General features: G+C 40.9%; 1 protein-coding gene across 4 annotated transcripts in view; it reads right to left on the reverse strand.

Moving 5' to 3' along the window:
• Positions 1 to 19,661, reverse strand: part of LOC117259582 (RNA-binding protein Musashi homolog 2-like) — a 506,563-nt gene that overhangs the window by 472,880 nt on the left and 14,022 nt on the right. For all 4 annotated transcript variants that reach the window (XM_078166887.1, XM_033630996.2, XM_033630994.2 and 1 more), the window contains exon 5: positions 6,070 to 6,111. In XM_078166887.1, coding sequence (XP_078023013.1) covers positions 6,070 to 6,111 — 42 coding nt within the window. The remainder of the gene's footprint in view (positions 1 to 6,069; positions 6,112 to 19,661) is intronic.

Below are 19,661 nucleotides of genomic sequence, written 5' to 3' on the forward strand. Positions count from 1 at the left end.
AGTAAAACAGTATTTTTATGCTCCTGAAAAACACAGGTTTGGAGATGCATGTGTTTTTATCGGACAGCAACAATTTTGTTTGTGTGTTAGCTGACCATGTAAACACAAGAAACTGACAAAAGAAAAACCTTAACTGTTTGTCAGTATGTTCTTTACAATTTTTACACCCACAGTAATTTCTGCATTTTCTCAATCAAACAATAACAAAAGATGGACTTTGATGACGTCGTGAAGTCGCCTGGATCACTGATGTCTGATGAAAATTTACCTGACATGACTCAGACAGAAATCATGTTCACAGACGAGGAAATGTATTGGAGATTTATCTACATTACGTTCAGTCATGTTTATTCCTGTTATGTCATATCATTCTCATGAAGTCGCCACAAGTCAGTCATGTTAACTCGCTAACTTACTATTAGCATTAGATAAGTTGACTACCCATACAGCTACCGTAGGGGTTAGCCCATCCCTGTTATCTGTGGCAAAACAACCAAACTAAAAATACTCCATGAGCATGTTGAATGTTGTTGTAACATTATCATGTTACCATGCATAAGCCTTGGCAGCTGGTCTTGTCTTCTGAACATTTGTTTCATTTCAATCAAAATCAAAATTACATCAAGATAATGTTTGTTATTGTTTTATCACCAAGCCCTGCATGTGTATATGGATTATGATGCACATTTGGTGTGTATTCATGAGTGACTGAAATAGGGGGCAAAACTACATTTTACATAGGGCCCCCAAAAAGCTAGATAGGGCCCTGCTAGCTGGTGCGTCTACTGGACAAGATGCAGCTGTCATTAAATACATTTAGTAAAGTGAGACCACACTTTGACTGGAATGCACAAAATGTAAACACACGACGTTAACCTTATTCACCTGATGCCAGCAGCTTCATCATCATTACGGGACAGTGAGGAAATTTGCCAGCTACATATGTTAAAATGAATTACAGTTGCATGAATACTGCATGAATAGAGGGCTTATTGATATCCTGCTAATGTTTTTTACGTACAATGGGTCTTATTTATGAAACGTGAGCAGAACAAATTTGTGTGTTTACTGTTTACAGACAGAAATTTACGTGTATTTCTGCATTCATCAATATGTTAGTAGCTCCAATCTTGAACAAAATTCTCACCTGCTTCAGACTGCTCGTAGTGCTTGTGTAAATAAGGAATGCACATAAAAATTGCTTGTCATTATTAGAAATTACAATTGTAATTCGTGTTGTGCTCTGTTATGTTCACAATACGCAGATGACTTTGAAGTTAAACATGACAAAAGATCAGAAACATAACACTTTAAGATGAGTTATTTGGACATTAGCAGATTTAAGCTTCAGATTAGGATTCTTAAAACTGTGATATATGTGTTTTCTACATTTTGGGCATCCCATCCCCACTTGACTGAGACTGTGAGACCAACGTTACTGACCAAACACTACGCTAGCAGTGATGGCTGTCAGAATATACAGTGATTTAACACTATTTAACATGTACATCACCTCACCTTCTAAGTTTGATGTTAAATGCTCCAGTAGAGGCATGTTGCTGTCTCACCTGAGACAGGAGAGAGGTTGATGCAAGTAATGTGCTGGTCTGCAGCAGAGACATGTAACTGAGAACAGCTTCCTGTAGCTGTTGTGGGTTATTTTATGCATTTTTTTGCATCATGTTTCAAATCAAACCATTTTCATTTAACTTCTTGGGAGGGGTTCTTTCAACAAAGGACAGAGTTTACAGCATCCGTTACTGCCTTTCAGGCCTTTGATTTGATTGTCCCTGTCACACAACTAAAATATTATTCTTTCTCTCGCTCTGTTTGTTTGTTTACTCTTTGTTCATTATTCAGGGGCTGGGATGTATGATAATTGCTGACTAGCAGGAGTGTGCTATTAATTTACGATTGATTGTCATTCATGTGCCTACGATCAGATCCGAGGTGCCCGTGGGGTTAATGAATACGGTGTAGGTTTTCAGTACCAAGATTTTTTATGTGCAAAGCTACTCACTGACATTTTGTGAATGAGGCCCAATATGTGTATTGCTGGAGAATATTTGTTTTTACATTCCTACAAGAATATATGTCATTATGTGTACAGTCAAAAAACAAATTAGTTGAGAGTAGGGCTGGGCGTTATGGACAAAAAATTATATCTCGGTATTTACAGGCTGACTAGTGATACGCAATGTATTTCACGACATTTTCTACAAAATGGGCTACATGTTTTCAGTTGCAAGTCAAAGCCACATTTGAGATGTCACAAGCACTTTTATAAAACCAGACTGTGATCAAAATAAAATGCAAAGACAGGGATTTTATCCCCGTTTGAAAATAGACAGCTGCACAACATGCACATGAAAAATGATATAAATTAAATAGCAGGGCTGTACGTTAACGTTTTGCACAGAGCAGTGGTGCTACAGAGGTTTAATGGTTTGCAGCACAGAACACAAAAGTATAACATGAGTATTAAAGTAGTAGTAGTAGTTTTCCATGGCCTTTAAAATGACTGGAAAATGATTAAAACTTTTTTTTATTTATTTGTTCTATTGATCTTATTTATGCTCAGAGCATCAACAGAGAGGCCAAGGGAGGGAAGGAACGAGAGACACTTTGTCTGCATTATATACGTCTTGTCACACAACAGACTACAACTACCAAGAAGAATGGTGACGCATTATGATCCACTTCACACAAGAACTACCAGCAAAGTGCTGGACTGCACATGTCGCTGGATTGCACGTGCTACTGCGGTCATTTCATTCATCGCACAGACTGATTTAGCATAGCACGTGCAACATATAGACCAATGTCACACTGTAGACTAATTAAACAGATTAAACAGAGTAGCAATTATATGTCTCAATTAGTGTTGTTGGAGAACTAGTGAGTGAGTGAGTGAGTGAGTGAGTGAGTGAGTAAGTGAGTGAGTGGGGCTGGTGTCACTGGTATGCGTTATCGATATAAACTGTGTTGTCTAAATTTATATCTCGCTTGAAAATATATTGATATATCATACATTGTCGTTATATCACCCAGCTCTAGTTGAGAGTTCCTCTTTAAGGTGAGCAATTCATGTATTTACATATTGTGTATTCTCATATGGATTCACATTCACACTGTGTAATAAAATATTACATGACTGATGTGTACAAAGATCAAAATCATGTTTAAACATGAGTTTAATGCTCTTCTTCCATACTAGCTATCTGTGATATGCACACTTCATCTACAGCTTCTTTTTCCCCTAATAAGAGTCCACCTTCTTCCTGTCAAATGATCCATACCTGCAGTCTCCTGGCCTCTAAATCCCATTCATCAAAGAGGGGTTTATACTGGTCTGCCTGCTTGCTCTGTTTGGAGCAGCAGATGGGGATGTGTGTGGGCGAAACAAGCACCGGGCCATAGGCCACATCTTCTTCCATGCAGAAAGACAAAGACACCAGAAGCAGCAGTTTCCACATGAGGAAAAATGGGGGTTCTGTCTTTATTTTAGCCCATTTGTTCAACTGCTCTCCTCATTAATGTCACTCAATGAGAGGGTACTGGTTGGCTGACTGTAGCACCCACTCCTCCACTGGCTCTTGGGCTATGCTGCTGGCTGCTGCTCCAACACTGGAAACCAGTGTTACCCTGCAGCAGTGCTGGGATCAGTAAAACAATGAAGCAGGACATGTCTGTGGAAGGCTTTACAGGACTGAGGATGACTACTTGCACCAGGCCTCTTTGAAAACTTTCTCAACATGGTGCAAGGAAAAAACAGGAACCAGTCCTCCAGTCAGTAGTAAAGTAGCAGTACCTAATCAAGTTGGAGCGTGCAAATATGTTACTGTATTAGTGGGTTTATTACTCTAAAGTTAAGTTACAGACAGATGTGAAGCCAAGGGCACATTCCTATTGCTTCAATCAAAATCCCTTCATTACCTGCAAACATGATTGGGGAAAACAAGGCAGTGACCAGAGTTGAGTAACCAAAAGCACAACTTAAATCTTCACTTACAATCATGATATGCAGTTTAAAGCAAAGCAGCCTCACTGTTTGGTTTGTCACCAAACAGTGAGGCTTCTACCAGCTGGTGAAGGGGAGTGAGGCGTCAGCAGTCAATAAAACAGATTTTTTCAATATTTATGAATTACTGCAACCAGGTCCTTCAGTATACAGTCATACATGTGCACACAAGAATTAGGCTGATCAGTCTAGTAGTGTGTGAGATTAGCTGGAGACAGACAGATATATACACTCACATGCGCCCACGACCAAACACACAATGCCTTCAAGGCTTATACCTGGCGAAGATACACTGAGCATAGCAATAGGACATGCTGTCAAGCTCAGCTCACATCCCAGCTACATCAGCTGATCTCAAGCAGCCCAATCAACTGATGGAGCAGCTGAATGATGGAAGGGAGTCAGCTGATAGATCACATAATTCCTTTCTATGCAACCAATTGGCAAATCTCATTCAGGGCACTTTTACTTCAGGGCTATTTAAACTGCTTTGGCCTGCCTACTGTTGCTGCAAGCTGCTTTGCAACCCACCTCCACCCCAGCTCCTCCTTTTAATGTTGTGTCTGACTTATCAGTGTCATTTCTATTTGCTCCCTCTGCCTCAGGCTTTCCTCATATGCGCATGGAAGGGCAGGGAGGTTTGCTCTCTCTGCCTTAGGGCATTTCACGTAGGCACGTAAAAGCGTGGTGAGGTGTGCTCTCTCCACCTAAGGCTTTCTGTATAGGCTGGAGAAAAGGCAGAGAGGCCCTAGAACAGAGCCATACCACCAAATATAATACCGCAAATGGAATTAAAGTTCCCTTTGACTAAAGTGGTCCTGATTGTACTATCAAGATGGTTAAACACATACAGTAATGTTAGTTTCAAGTGTTGACATGCAATAAAACCATTTGTTTCCCAATAATTAATTTGATATCATGATAAATAATAGTGATATCAAGTTTGATCCAAATAACTGTAAACATTATAGCATGATACTGTAGGCCTGAATGAAAGCTTCTTGCATGTATGTGTGCACAACCAGAAAACTGCATACACACACTCACATAGAGCTCGAAGGTGTGTCTTGACTTGGAAATTCAACATGAGCCATAAAGTGAAGATGCAGCAGAGAGCACAGCAGTCAGAGCCCACCTGAGGGAGTGGAACCATCAGCTCTCATGCAAAGTGATCAGAAATGATACATATCCCCTCACTGTCTTCAGCCCTGCTGCTGCAACAAGACACACACTCTTACTCAAGGCAGGACACAGTCATACTTGTTTTCTGCACTAATGAGAGAGCTCTTAAGCAGCAAGTCCAGGCGACATTTGCAGGTCCCGTTTAACCTTCAGCCACCCTCCACCGTGCATTCTGCAGCTCTCATTTCCTTCACAGTTTTGGGCTACACAAACTGGCTGTCTGCAGCTCTACTCTACTGTTGTGAATATCCTTGAGTCAAATTCATGTTTATTCAAATAATGAATGCAAAGGCTTTCCCTCCCTCACCACCCAAAACAGCTCACACAGGAGAGAAATATGAAAGCTTTGTTGAGATCTGCAAAACAGCCCTGTATATGCACAACATACTGAAAATAAAGCCTTTGGTGTTTCCAGGCTTCCACACTGTCACAAAAGTCACTAACAATGCTGCTCAAACTGCCAGCTCTGACTTAAACATGCGTATTTCAAGCATGTAAAAAACAACAGTGTAGCAAGAAACACGCCCCTCGCCTGTTGTCACTTCTACAATAACATCCCATCTTTAAGAGAGCATGTCTTCTGGCTTTGAGCGCCCTGGCTCCGCCATTTCACTCTAAAACCCCAACTACCAAACAGCTTTCTCTGTGTGATTCAGCAATTCAACAATCAATCACTCAGCATCCTTGGGGGAAAAAACAAAACAAGTAAATTACTGGATGTGATCATGCATTACACACACGTCTCATCAAACTGTGTCACATCTTTATAGTCCCCTGGGTTTCAGCTCCAGGAAATGGGAGAAACTTTTTGTTCAAAGAGGTGAAAATACACCTCTGCATAGCATAAAGGAGAAAAGTCCTCTTACCTTGGGCTGAGCACGTCTAGGAAAGGCAACTTTGGGGTCAATCTGCAAGAGGGAAAGCACATAACAATAAGTCAGTGAACAAAGACACAAAGAGAATGAAAAATACTGACAAATAATTGAAGTGGGGAGGAAAGCCATAGCCATCTTGTATGTACAATATGTAACCCTTAAAGGAATACCTCACACAAAATGACCATTTGTATGTCAATTAGTCATGCCGTGTTACCTTCAATTTGTGAAGAAAACTGTATCTCACATGCCATGGAAAGTGGCATAGATTTACTGATTGATTGGGGACCACCAGGTGCAGGTGCATCTGGCTTTCACAAAGGAATGGGAGATGACACTCTGATTGGTTGGATTCATGTTACACCCAAAACACACCTATAATTGGTATAATTGGTAAAGAGCAACTGCTGTATCCATTTACAGTAATCCCAAACAAACTGTGGGCTGAGAAAATTCATTGCCTTCCATTGGTTCAATAAAGAGGCGAGGCAATAAATGGCCATTTTAGAAGAATACTTCACATCTATTTCAAATCAGGTGGATAGGAGAGGGACAAATAGGACACAATTGGCACACGAACTCCCACACACACTCTTTAACTTGCATCAGGAAATACATTTACTTTAACATGTTGAAGTAGAAACCTTAAGTACTACCTCCTCCTGAACATTAGCAAAACTAAGGAGATGATAGTCGGCTTCTGGAAGAAGCAGCGAAGGAACTACACCCCCATTAATATCAACCGGTCCTCAGTGGAGAGGGTGGCCAAACTTTAAATACCGTGGTGTCCACATCACTGAGGGCCTGACCTGGGCACTAAATCAGTCATACTAAGTCAGTGGTGAGAAAGGCAAGGCAGAGACTGTATCCCCCCAGACATCGGAGGACATTCCAGGTATCCCCTCAAATGGTGAGGAATTTCTACTCTTGCACCATTGGGAGCATCCGGACGGGAAACATCACTGCCTGAAAAGAGAGGTTTGTTCAGCTGATCACACCATAGGTGCTGCTCCGCCCTGCCTAAAGAACCCCAGGCGCTGCAAGAATAAGGCCAGGAGAATCATAAAAGATCCCAACCACCTGAAACCACCCCTGTTGAGGTGGGAATGAGGGTACCGATTACATCAGGTCAGCACTGATACCCCTTTCTTCACCAGATTAGCTCTGGTTCATTAACTGGATTCTTGGAACCTTGGTGCTACCATTGTAATCAAGGATGTGTCATCAATGAAGGACATTCAATGCACAATTGAAGGAAACAGTAGCAAAATCGTGTATTCATCACCTGCAAACTTTTGTTCTCTTATTACAGTTTTTTTTACCCAAAAGCAAGCACAGACCAACTATTAATGAGACAACTGTATGCCCTTTTTTCTGCCAATTTCCCACTTGACTTTTACATTTTTACCTTCTCCTCTTTCCAACCTGTAGAATATAACATGCTCACTGATGTCGTTACAGTTCGCACTTCAGGTTAAGAAAAACATGCTCTTGTTTGGTTCCAGCTAAGATAAACTTTTCTGGCTGTGAACCAGTTTATTTTTGGTTAAAATGCCCTGAACAGTTCAAAATTAGGCGCAGGAACGGGAACAGAACCAGTTCCATGCTGGTGGAAAAGGGGCCTGAGGGTTCTACCCTCAGGCCACTAGGATCACAAAGGAAGACACTGATAAGACACACATCAGCTACAAGAAACCGGTTAGAACCCTGGTTAAACATACATACATGACAAAGAAACTAAGGTTCTCCAAAAGAAATATACCTGGTTGAAACAGGTTTCCCTGATCCCGTACCACTATTACAGATAATTAAGAAATTAGTTTAAGGGAGAAACCCAACTGTAACTTAGTACTTACTTCTAAATCATAGATTTCACCCAGAGACAAGAGGAATCAGAGCCTATCAGTGCATTAAGACACAGTTGTACTTTAAAAAAAAAAAATACTTTATTGGTTCTAAATGTGTCATTATTATTTATGTTCTTTGCTCCAAACAGCGAGACAAAAATGTGATTTTTTACCATCTCTGTGCTGCTGGCAGTGTGTGTGTATGTATGTGTGTGTGTGTGTGTGATTTCCCCACTTCTCTGTTTAGTTAATCACTGTTCCCATTAAAGATGGCTAATAACATTTAGAGCTAGTAGCAATTTAGCTCTGCCCAATCACAGGACCATTCCACATCAAATCTAATCTCCTCTTAAGTGGAGGGGGGGTCAATAAAGCTGCAATGATTTACAAATTACACAGACAAAGGGCTAATTAACGTTGTGTTCAGCCTGCTTGTTGAACTTATGGAAACACAAGTCGTTCACAGCAGGATGAAAAGAAAAACTGATAGCCGAAGAATGAAAGATCCTGCTGCACAATTATGTACAGTCTCCATTTTGAACCTTCCAGTGAAAACTGAATGCATTTGATGTGCCAACTTTAATCACCAGCAAAGGTGTCACAATACATAACAATAATAATAATAATAATGCTGATGATAATAATGTACAAGAGTCAGGGATCACCATGTAAAGAAGAGTGACTGCAAAAGTGTCCAATGGAGCAGTTGCATTTGAACTGAATGTTCATTTCACTACCATAGGCCATCTCCAATGCTGTTTCCATGAATTTGGCAGTACATCCAACCAGCCTCACAACAGCAGACCACATGGAACCAAATCAGCTCCAACCCAGTCTCATTGTGAAGTTATCGAATACCAGCACTTGGGCAGTGACTTCCATGTCAGACACTAACGTAAGAAGCTGTCTCCACATCGGCGCGATACACGGCTGGGCGCCACCCATGTGTAATGATGTGCCCAACGGCATCTCGGAAAAACACATCTGGACAGCAACATAAGTTAAGAGGGTGAAAAGTCTAAGTGGGGGTGGGCGGGAGGAGTGATGGATGGGTCTAACAATCACCAACTTTCCCCCAGGTGGCCGGTGTTCACTTCCCATGTGATTGTAAAGCCAAACCCTTTATTTTTTTAACCTAACTAAGCAGTAACTTTTGTTGCCTAAACCCAATCACGTGCATGTGTTGGCAGAATGTAACCATGTGTGCTTGCTGTTGAAGGGAAAAAACGTCAATTCAGTGTACCAATGCAGTGCGTTTATTTTGAAAGAGACTGTATGCAAAGTGTACATTTCTTTTGAAAACATGTTTTCAAAACACACAATGCATGTAACAGGCTGAAGCTGACACAGCATCCCAGAATGTCAACACCCTGGGTACCTTGCACATCATATGTGGCAGTAGAAAGTCCACGACCAAGCGGCAATATGTGACAAGGTCGGAGTGAGAATGTGTTGCCAGCTCAGGACCTCAACATCCAACTTCTTCATCTGCAAGATCTTCTGAGACCAGCCAACTGAACAGCTGATGCAATAACTGGTTTGCACAACCGAAGAATTTCTGCACAAACTGTCAGAAACTTTTCCAGGGAAACTTATCTGCGTGCTTGTCATCCTCAATTGGGTCCTGACCTGACTGCAGTTCGTCATTAAAACGGACTTGAGTGGGCAATTGCTCACCATCGATGGCGTCTGGCACTTTGGAGAAGTGTTCTCTTCACAGGTGACTTCACTGTACCAGGCAAATGACAGACAGCATGTATGGTATTGTGGCAAGCAATTTGCTTGTGCCAGTGTTATGAACAGAATGCCCCTTGGTGGCAGCGGGGTTATGGTATGGACTAGCATAAGCTACCGACACAGGCACATTTTATTGATGGCGGTTTGAATGCACAGAAATACCACGACGAGTTCCTGACACCCACTGCCATGCCATGCTCCAACACGTACACTGAAGTTTGAAATCTCCTGCCACAGAAATTTATTGAGTCCAGTCAGATGGCTGGGCGGATTCCTGTATGTGTTTGAATGGTTTGTCATGCTATTGTAGAAAGTCCTCTTCACAAGTAGAACAAATGGTATTTGTATGAAGGGTTTGTTTTGTACATGGAAAACAAAACGTTATACAATGGTTCAATCAGACTGGCAACTGAAAGGGCAGAAAGAGACAAAGATCCCTCTGAGCAACAGTTGAATAAAAATAGAAAAAATCAGCAGTCATTGGTAAAAGAAACTGTAAGCTTTGCATCATCATGTGTGCAGATTTAAATAGGAACAGGTTTCTGTTTCAGTATGTTTACATGCACAAAACTTTCCAGGTTTTGCACTTATTCCAAAAGACACTATTCCCACTAAAGTGTTTACATGGCTAATAAAAATTAATATTCTACAAATATTACCATTTAAATGCACCCTTGCATATTCTGATTAACATGCCCTTACACGTCGTTCCTCAAGTAAAAATATAGAAAATTGAAACAGCTGAAGTCACTTATTTTGCCTCTATGCATCAAAATAGGATTTTTTCAGTTTCGTACAGGTGGTGGACCTGTTGGACACAGCCTCCCTTTTTGATTCCTTGAACCACCTTCTTGAAAAGGTCACTGTTGCAATAGACAAAATATGTTGCACATATACAAAAACCTCTTGATAACAAAGTATTAAAAGTAGGTGTGTTTCTCCTTCTGACCAGAAATGTGAACTTTTCTTTTGGGCATTGGATCTCGAGCCTCACAAACTGTTGGCTATCATGGGTGTATAAACAGACCTGGATACAGCATTTGCAGCTGTATCCCAATCATTCCTATGAAAGTTGCTCAGTGGTGCATGAGGCCAAAAAAGCTCTACAACCGCAGTATAAATTTACCCAGATGATAAGCGCTTCTTCCGGATCATTGGGGAACCATAGAGCAAGCACACAAGAGACCTCTGCCAGTCAAGCCAGCTACTTCCGGTTTAGCGCTCTTCTAACTTAAATGGGGATAAAATGATTTGACCTTGCGGCTCCTCTAGACTTTTCAAATCATTGTGACAAATGGATTAAATCCTGATAGTCAAACATGTCATTTCGCGAGGGTTGTGATGCTCAGAAGAATTTATCCACTGATTTATAGATGTCTTTTTTCCAATGTGTCAATGAGAAAAAGTCTTTTTAGGCCAAATGGCATTACGTGACGGACCCAGGTGGTGTAATTTGATTGTGAAGGTTGGGTTCAAATCCCAGCACACTTCCTGTTGGCTTGTTGGTTTGTTTACATTCATATCCATGACAACAAACAGAGCTGACCATAAACAGACAAGAAACTGTGTGTCGCAAATTGCCATGAAAACAAAAACAAAAAATTGAGAATGTTCCAAATGTGCTGCATACATGTCCAAATAATGCTGTTAAAAACAGAATAATATCAGTATATCCCACGTCTTGATCTGAAAATGCTAAATTTGGAAAAAGGCCTAATTCAGAATATCTAAACAAAATCTGCTTTTTATATGACCCTCATCAAATTCAGAATGTTGTCATATCTAGGAAAATAGTGGAATATATGTGAACATGTAAAAATAGCCACTGTTGAATGCACTAAAACAAGCCTATAACAAACTGGAATTAACAGGCAACATGTTTGGCTTTTTTTGCGGGGAAAACTGGTTCCAGCAGTATTCTCCCCCTGTCATGCAACACTAGGAAAATTGACTACATGGAAGTTTTAATCATTTCATTCTCCTTCTTCTGGATCCAAAACTATTTCAAATGTAAATAACACATTAGATATCTGAATTATACTGTTTGTCTTTATCACTCTTAAAATAGTTATTACTGAAGAGAAGAAGAAAAACATCAAAATAATTGCTGATTCCAAATTGTTGAATGGTAGGTTTTTCTTTTCTCCAATTTTATATTTTAGAATTTCAGACTTTGTTTTTTTTTTTTTTTTGTTATTGGTGTTCTACCTTTAACATTATAATTATTATTATTATCATACATTTGAAGATTATGATGCTTGTTTTTGTTGTAATTAAAATGCTGATTATTGTAGTAGTGGCAGTAACAGCAGTAGTGGTAATAATAGTAGAAGTACTAGTAGTATTATAACTGTTGTTGTTGATGTTGTTGTTATGGTCGTCTAGTTAACATTAGTCTAATTTAATCTGACTTCCCATTAATGCTGTCTCATTAACTTTTTTTCTCTCCATCTCTCTCCTTACTTATTATATTATTTCTCATTTTTATTTGTTTGACTTTTTTCAGTTTTGTTTTCAACTTGACTACCAAACACTTCCAGTGCTGACAGACAGACAGACAGACAGACACACACACACACACACACACACACACACACATACTAGGGTTGGGTACCGACACTCTGTATTTTTTGTACTTGGTACCGATTCATGTCGGTACTACCGAGTACCTATTCACTTCAAATGAATCGGTGCCAAATTTCGGTACCTGAGGTGGAGGCGGAGCAAGAGCGCGTGACTCGCACCTCAGACTCAGCAACAATGGCGAGCCGAAAGCGGTCCAAAGTCTGGCTGCACTTCACGCCAGTCGACGGAGACAGTGCTCGCTGCAATATTTGCGACGCAACGTGCAAGGCAGGCGTGGGAAACACTTCCAATTTAAGGAATTGTATTTATTTCTATTTAAATCTTTTTATTGCTTTTCCTAAATAAATGCATGTGCAGACAAAAGTTAACGTGCAGCACTGTTCATAAATGTTCTCAATAAAATGCTGAAACTGAGAAGTTTAGACTTTAAAAAGTACCGAAATAAGGTACCATTTGGTTCCGGTACTGAATTCCAGATACCCGTACCGGTACCACATCGGTTCAATTATGAACGGTACCCAACCCTAACACACACTCACACCTACCGTCTATATTCAACTACAGCCCAGCTTTTAAGGCCAGCACCCTCTGAAGGGTCCAGGAGTGGTCTGTGGTAGGGACACACTCATCTACATCCTTAATCAATAGAACTTCTTTATCCCCTTCTCTGGGATTACCTGTACATTCGTCCCCTCACTTTCCTCCCCCCTTTTTGTCTCCACATTTCCCAGACGCATGCACACACACACACACACACACACACACACACACACACACACACACAAAGGCACACACTTATTTACTCACAAATGTCCCCAATGTATCTTATACCTGTCACAACCTTAGTCTTAACATTATGCTGTGGTGTGATGCAATGTGATGCAATGTGTCAGTGACAGATCTGTTGCGTCAATGTGTGTGTTGTGTTCTCTGTCATTGTTCACCTGTTGTGTGTGTATTACCAAAAGAAAATATTTTTTCAAGTCAACTTAAAGAAAACAGTTCTTGGCAGTGCAGAGTCCTACATCAGGTGACCCACTGGTAAGGTGACTTGCGGGTGGTATTTTGTCGTAATTATATTTCCATGTTGCAGGTCAGACTGTGGTGTTGAATAATAAATATATATATTTTTTAATTATAATACTAATAATTTAATTGTAAGGACAACACCCTTCTGAACTCTCCCAAAACCTAAAGTAAATAGACAGGGGTAAGATGGGCCACACTGAGGGTCAAATGTTTATTGCTTTGGCCGTTTCACCTCATTCTTAAGGAACTCTTTCACCGTCATCCTGGTGTCAAGGGTGGTAAAGGTGTCAATTGGAAACCCTCCAGATCTATGTTTCCAATTAACATCCTGAAAATAAATCCAGCATTTGACAACACAGCCAGGTTAAGTGCCAGACCCAGGGGTCATTAACTATGCTTTTAAGCTCACCACATCCTCTGTCCTTTTTGTCACATCTATGGGAGCCCCATAATGGGAAGAGTATGTGTCTATCGCGCGTAACACGTTAAAGTATTTAATCTCACAAAATAACATTTCATTAAAGTTCATTAAGTTTCCTCCAAAATAAAGTAATGTCTAAACTAAGAGACCCACCTTGCCTCAAACACGCCCACTCAAGCTGGTCAGATAAAAATATTGAGCTCAGCACATCTCTGCACTTTTACTTTACTTCTACTTTTACTTTTCTTTCCTCCCTGTTACTTTTCTTTACTTTTTACCGTTCCTTCTTCTTTCTTTTGCCATCCCTCCTTCTAGTTAAACTCTTTATGCCTGAACCCGTTCCGCTCTTAAACTTGGTTCCTGCGTAACCCTTTCTTTTCTTACGATCTAAATTATTTTAAACTTTTAAGTTTTGCTCGCCACGGCCAGGATTGTCTTGTCGGTCCTGAGTTTTCTTTCTTTTTGTCTGTGCCTTCAGTAACATTATACCTGAAGCGACGAAGCCAGCCTATTGTAACATTTTTTTTATGGTGTTAATAATAACTTTGGTAATATTGAACGGCTGACGAGATTATTTTCAACTTCATTCATTCTTCATTCATAAGCGAGTAGCCATAGCTAAATAGATAGTAGTTAGTTAATAGTTTCTATTCGGCCTGCAACTCCATCAAAGATTCATCGGATCCAGCGGCCAGCCACTAGTCCAAGTGTCTGCAGAGTAGGGGCTCTTTTGGCTGAGCCAAAAGACTTTCTGCCGCCTAATATCACCGACGTGTGAGGATCACCTAAAGGACACCGCCTTCAGGCTCCACCTCCCCTCACCGCTGCATTGATGTTGAATAGGAGACTTAGATATTCTGATCTTAATTTAGGTTTCCTTAGGTAAATGGTTTTGCGCATCCCTGTATCCCTGATTTATGTATAGTCACATACTCTCTCTCACTATCGCCAAACTAAATAACTCACAAAAGTAGTACCGTCTGGGAAAATACTACAGTGTGTGCAGTTTGTGTTTGAGCTGTCTTCTGTGCCAGCTGGAATATGAGTGCCGCTTCAATTAGATGCGTTACTAAAGGACACGTTAACTGTGGAGATGTTCTGCACAATATTATGACAATCAACAAAAAATATTTAATTCAAATTGTACTTTCTGAAATACCCTTGTTTTAAAATATATTAGTTTCATGTGTATGAAATGAAGTGGGAAAAAATGAACACTTAAAATGTGCTGCCTAACTGAATTATTTGAACAGCGCATGGTTCTTATACAATTTGCCATTGGCCATTTGTCGGATCAAACTAATTGGTCATATGTGGGTAAGGTTCAGGAGCAGGCCTTGAAAATCAGACCTGTGCAGAACTCTGTAGCAGAGTGATATCATTGGATGTAAAACACTAGTCAAATATTTGTATTTGAAATGACGTAAGTGGACAATCAAGTATTCAACAAAACTATGGAAACATATGGTCTAAACCAGTGTTGGGGGTAATGTGTTACATTAATATATTATATTTTAGCAGCAAGGAAGAAATATATCGCCTTCACAACAGGATTTCAGGTAATATAACATTTACAATGTCACGTAATGTGTTACCACCCGAAATAAACGGTTTATTGTTTTCATGCATTAGTAATGCACACTGACCCACATCGCTCCACTCCTATCAGTGCACCACCAGAAAAAATATCATCTGAAGGTTACTGTGTCTCTTCATGTCATTGTAGACTACAATAGAGAAGGCTGCCAATGATCAACACATCTGGGTCATGTCGTACTGTGAGTTATCATGTTCAGTGTGTTTCCATTAATACACCTGCAACGTCTACAATGTATCCTGTTATGCTTTTGCGTCCTAAGGCTGCTAGAAAGCAGCAGGGATAAGGAGCTGGAGCTTGTCTTTTTTCTTGTCCCGGTGATTGGCACATCTGGGTGATGTTAGTATGTGTTGGATGTGTTTCCATTCACATCCCCTACAACTGCAGAGCAACACCAGCACACAGTCCCTTTCTTACGCATAACTCTCTCTCCAGTGATGCTGTAGCTGACTGACACACCAGGAACCGGCAGGTTGGACTTCCAGCTCCGCTGTATTAATTTGTGCTTGTCATCGTGACTGACTCGCACACCATTCTGTTTGTTGTGTTAACCTCAATATTTGTTTATTTTGTTTCATGTCACAGTCCTCAAATATTTATCCATATCTCAAAATTATCAGACTTTGATCCTCTGCCTGACCCTCCCTGTGTTAAGGCTATTCATTTATTCTAAATGGTCTAGGCTATTTAATTGCTCTATATCATCAGGCTATCATTAATGTAAGCAGGGGATTTTAATACAAAGTGGTAACCACTGTATGTGAATACATGAATGGGTCAGACCTGTGCAACACTGGATTTGAAATGAACTGTAATAAACTGGAGCTTCTGTGCTTTGATTACCTGCTGTGAAACAACATGATCCTCATCCATTTAAAATGATCATTAGTTCTTCTGAGCTCATTTTGGTGAAAGTAATGAAAGAGTAGTGTAATAAGTGACTTATTACTCTACACAGAAAGTAATATTGTAAAGTGACTAATTACTTTGGAATGAAGGTAACTAGTAATATATAATCTATTACATTTTGAGAATAACTTGCCCAACACTGGTCTATATACAAGCCATTGCATATGCCACAAATCAAGAGCAGGTCTTGTTATAACAGCTGATCATCAGAACACATGTAGCATTGCTACTGAGGATGCCTGCGTCACCTTCATCCACTCCTCCTTTGAAGAAGACACAACGTAGCTGATGAATATGACTGAGTTGGGCTGACTGAATTAGACATTTGTACAGTGGCTTAGAGTGGCTGAGGCTGAGAGCATTAACAGAGAGGAATATACTTTGTTCTAAAGGTGTTTACTCTACTGCTGCTAACAGCTTCACCTCCACTCTGTCAAGACTCAACATAAAAGAACTGTTAACCTGCAAAAATGGCTGTGTGTCTATAACCATTTACAATATCATACGAGCAGCTGGATGAGTTACAACAGAGCAGCAGCAGTCTCTTCACTCACTATTATTCACTGTTCACCAGCTGAGAGTACTTCACTGATCTCATCATACTCCAGGGTTAGAAAGAACAGATTAAACCATGGCCATGGGAAATACTCAGTGCTCATTGGCTGACAGGCTTCTTCTACAGCTGTTCTGAATCACTAACCAGAGTATGTTAAACCTCAACATTACTACTTTATCATGCAGTGTTACTGTTACCAGTTACCATTTCACACCTCAAAAGAAAGAACTCAGTGGTAAGTGTTCTTAAAATGAATAAATTGTGGTACATACAGACATACTGAACCCTAATTATTCTAACTTAGGAGTACTTAAAAGAGTTTTACCCAATTTCCTGACCCTCCAGTATCACACTTTAAAAATAAACCTTTTTTGTTCAACCTTTTATTTAAAGCGGCAAACCTCACTGATATAAAAAGTGCCATACAGAGTCCTGGCCAAAATAGGCAGCAGTAACAGTCAGAAACAACCAAAAAAAAACACTAGAATTAACACCCTGCAGTTGCATAGTTCTACAAATCTGTCAAGCTGCAGTTTACATCCATGTCTGTGAAAACATGGATGCTTCATACACATCTTCCCCCCAACACCAAAGAAGATCTATAAAATCAGCACAGTTTCAAGGTGGACACTCAAGAACAGTGTCACCAATTCAGTATCTGACCAAACGTCTCCCCTTCTGCTCCCGAGATATGATGTTGAAAAATGGCCAGAAAAGTGTTTTTGCAGAATATTGACGGCACAGTAAAGTTCCTATTAGACATTTGTGTGAATTTTTTTCATAATTATCATGTGAATTCATGAATTATGGCCAAAAACATGCTTTGTGAGGTCACACTGACCTTGACCTTTGACCAACAAATTCTAATCAGGTCATTCTTGAGTTCAAGTGGATGTTTGCGCCAAAATTGAGGAAATTCTCTCAAGGCCATATTGAGGTATCACCTGCACAAAATGACATGGACACAAGGTCAAGTTATAATCTAATCAGTTCATCCATAAGTCCAGCTGGACATTTGTGCCAAATTTGAAGAAATTCCCTCAAAATTCCCTCACAAGGACGAGACGGACGGACGGACAATCCAAAAAAACACCGCTTTCAACCACAACTATCACTGGTGCAGAGGCATAAAAAAAAAAAGAGTTAAACAAAAAGGCCATTTTAAAATCATAATCAAAAATTTTAACACATATCATGTAAAACATAGCATGCTAAAGACAACTAAATGGCACCTTGAAACAGCCCAAGACCATGTATGTATTTATCTACAGCCCTGTTTATTTTCTGTGCTTCTGGTGAATTGGCACCATATTTTCATTGCTGATCAAATAGAGTTGGTAGTTTAGGCTCAGGATGCTCCTGTTTCTACCTCACTATGTGATCAGAGAACCAGGGGTTACAGGAGAAACGTTTTTTCAGCTTCAATCTGTGACTTTACAGTTAACATAACTTTTCAGACACACATAATTGTGTTGTCCTGTTAAACTAACATTGTCTATTAATGTTACAGACGGGCATGACTGATAAAGTTTTCCCACATTAACGTTAGAAGTTATATTTTAGTTTGATGCTGGCGACACCAGCTGCTCAGCTGCTAGTGAGGGGAGGAGCTGCACCTGCCGTCTGCAGCGTGCTGTGTTCACTTCACTAAATATTTCCAAAGAGCACTTTTTCCTTTATCATTTTTGACCAAAACTGGCTGCTCTGATCCTCCTGCAGCCGCGCTGGCCATATTACAGCAACAGAAATGTGTGCGTGCATGAACAGCGACGACAATAAGCCAGGTTGTAGCGAGGGCTCTATGCCTGCCAGACGCTGCCTGCACAGCGCGTCTGTCGGACCCGTCGCGCACACCCGACAGGCGCTGAGGTGGTGTGCACTGTTAGTAGTGATACTTTGTAATTGTAATTACCTGCTTCAATGCAAATGAAAGTGACAACAGGTGCAATGGAGAGGCAAAAGCAAGACAACACCCAAAAAGGGAATGGTTTTGCATGTGGTGGTCACAGACAGTTGCTCTCTCCTTATCCATCCTGACTGATTCTTCATTAGTTTTGTGTCCTGTTAGTGTCCTTGTCACTACTGGTAGCATGAGGCGGTACCTGCAGCCCCATCAGGTTGCACAGGTTGGCACATCCATACGTGCGGTCACAAGAAGGTTTGCTGTGTCTCCAAGCACAGTCTAAAGAGCATGGAGGAGTTGCCAGGAGATCAGCCATTACACGAGGAGAGCTGGGCAGGGCTGTAGCAGGGCATCAAACCAGCGGCAGGACCAGGACCAGCTCCTTTGTGTGAGGAGGTACAGGAAGAGCACTGCCAGAGCCCTACAAAATGACCTCCAGCAGGCTACTGGTGTGCATGTTTCTGACCAAACTGTCAGAAGCAGACTACATGAGAGTGGCATGAAGGCCCAACATCCTCTAGTGGGACCTGTGCTTACAGCCCAGCACCATGCAGCTCAAGTGGCATTTGCCAGAGAACACTAGAATTGGCAGGTCCGCCACTGGTGCCCCGTTTAGCGTTGGATCAGTGATGGTCTGGGGAGGCATATCCTTGGAGGATGGCACAGACCTCCATGTCATATCCAACTGTACCCTGACTGCTGTTAGGTACCAGGATGAAATCCTCAGAGGGATCGCCAGACCTTACCCTGGTGCAGTGGGCCCGGGGCTCCTCCTGGTGCAGGACAATGCCCGGCCTCATGAGGCCAGAGTGTGTAGGCAGTTCCTGGATGACTAAGGCATTGATGCCATTGACTGGCCCTCTCGTTTCCCTGACATAAACCTATTGATCACCTATGGGACATTATTTATTGGTGCATCCAACGCTGTCAAGTACTGCCATAGACTGTCCAGGAGCTCACTGATGCCCGGATCCAAGCCTGAGAGGAGATCCCCCAGG

This window comes from Epinephelus lanceolatus, chromosome 4 (genome assembly GCF_041903045.1).
Source record: "Epinephelus lanceolatus isolate andai-2023 chromosome 4, ASM4190304v1, whole genome shotgun sequence".
Lineage (NCBI taxonomy): Eukaryota > Metazoa > Chordata > Actinopteri > Perciformes > Serranidae > Epinephelus > Epinephelus lanceolatus.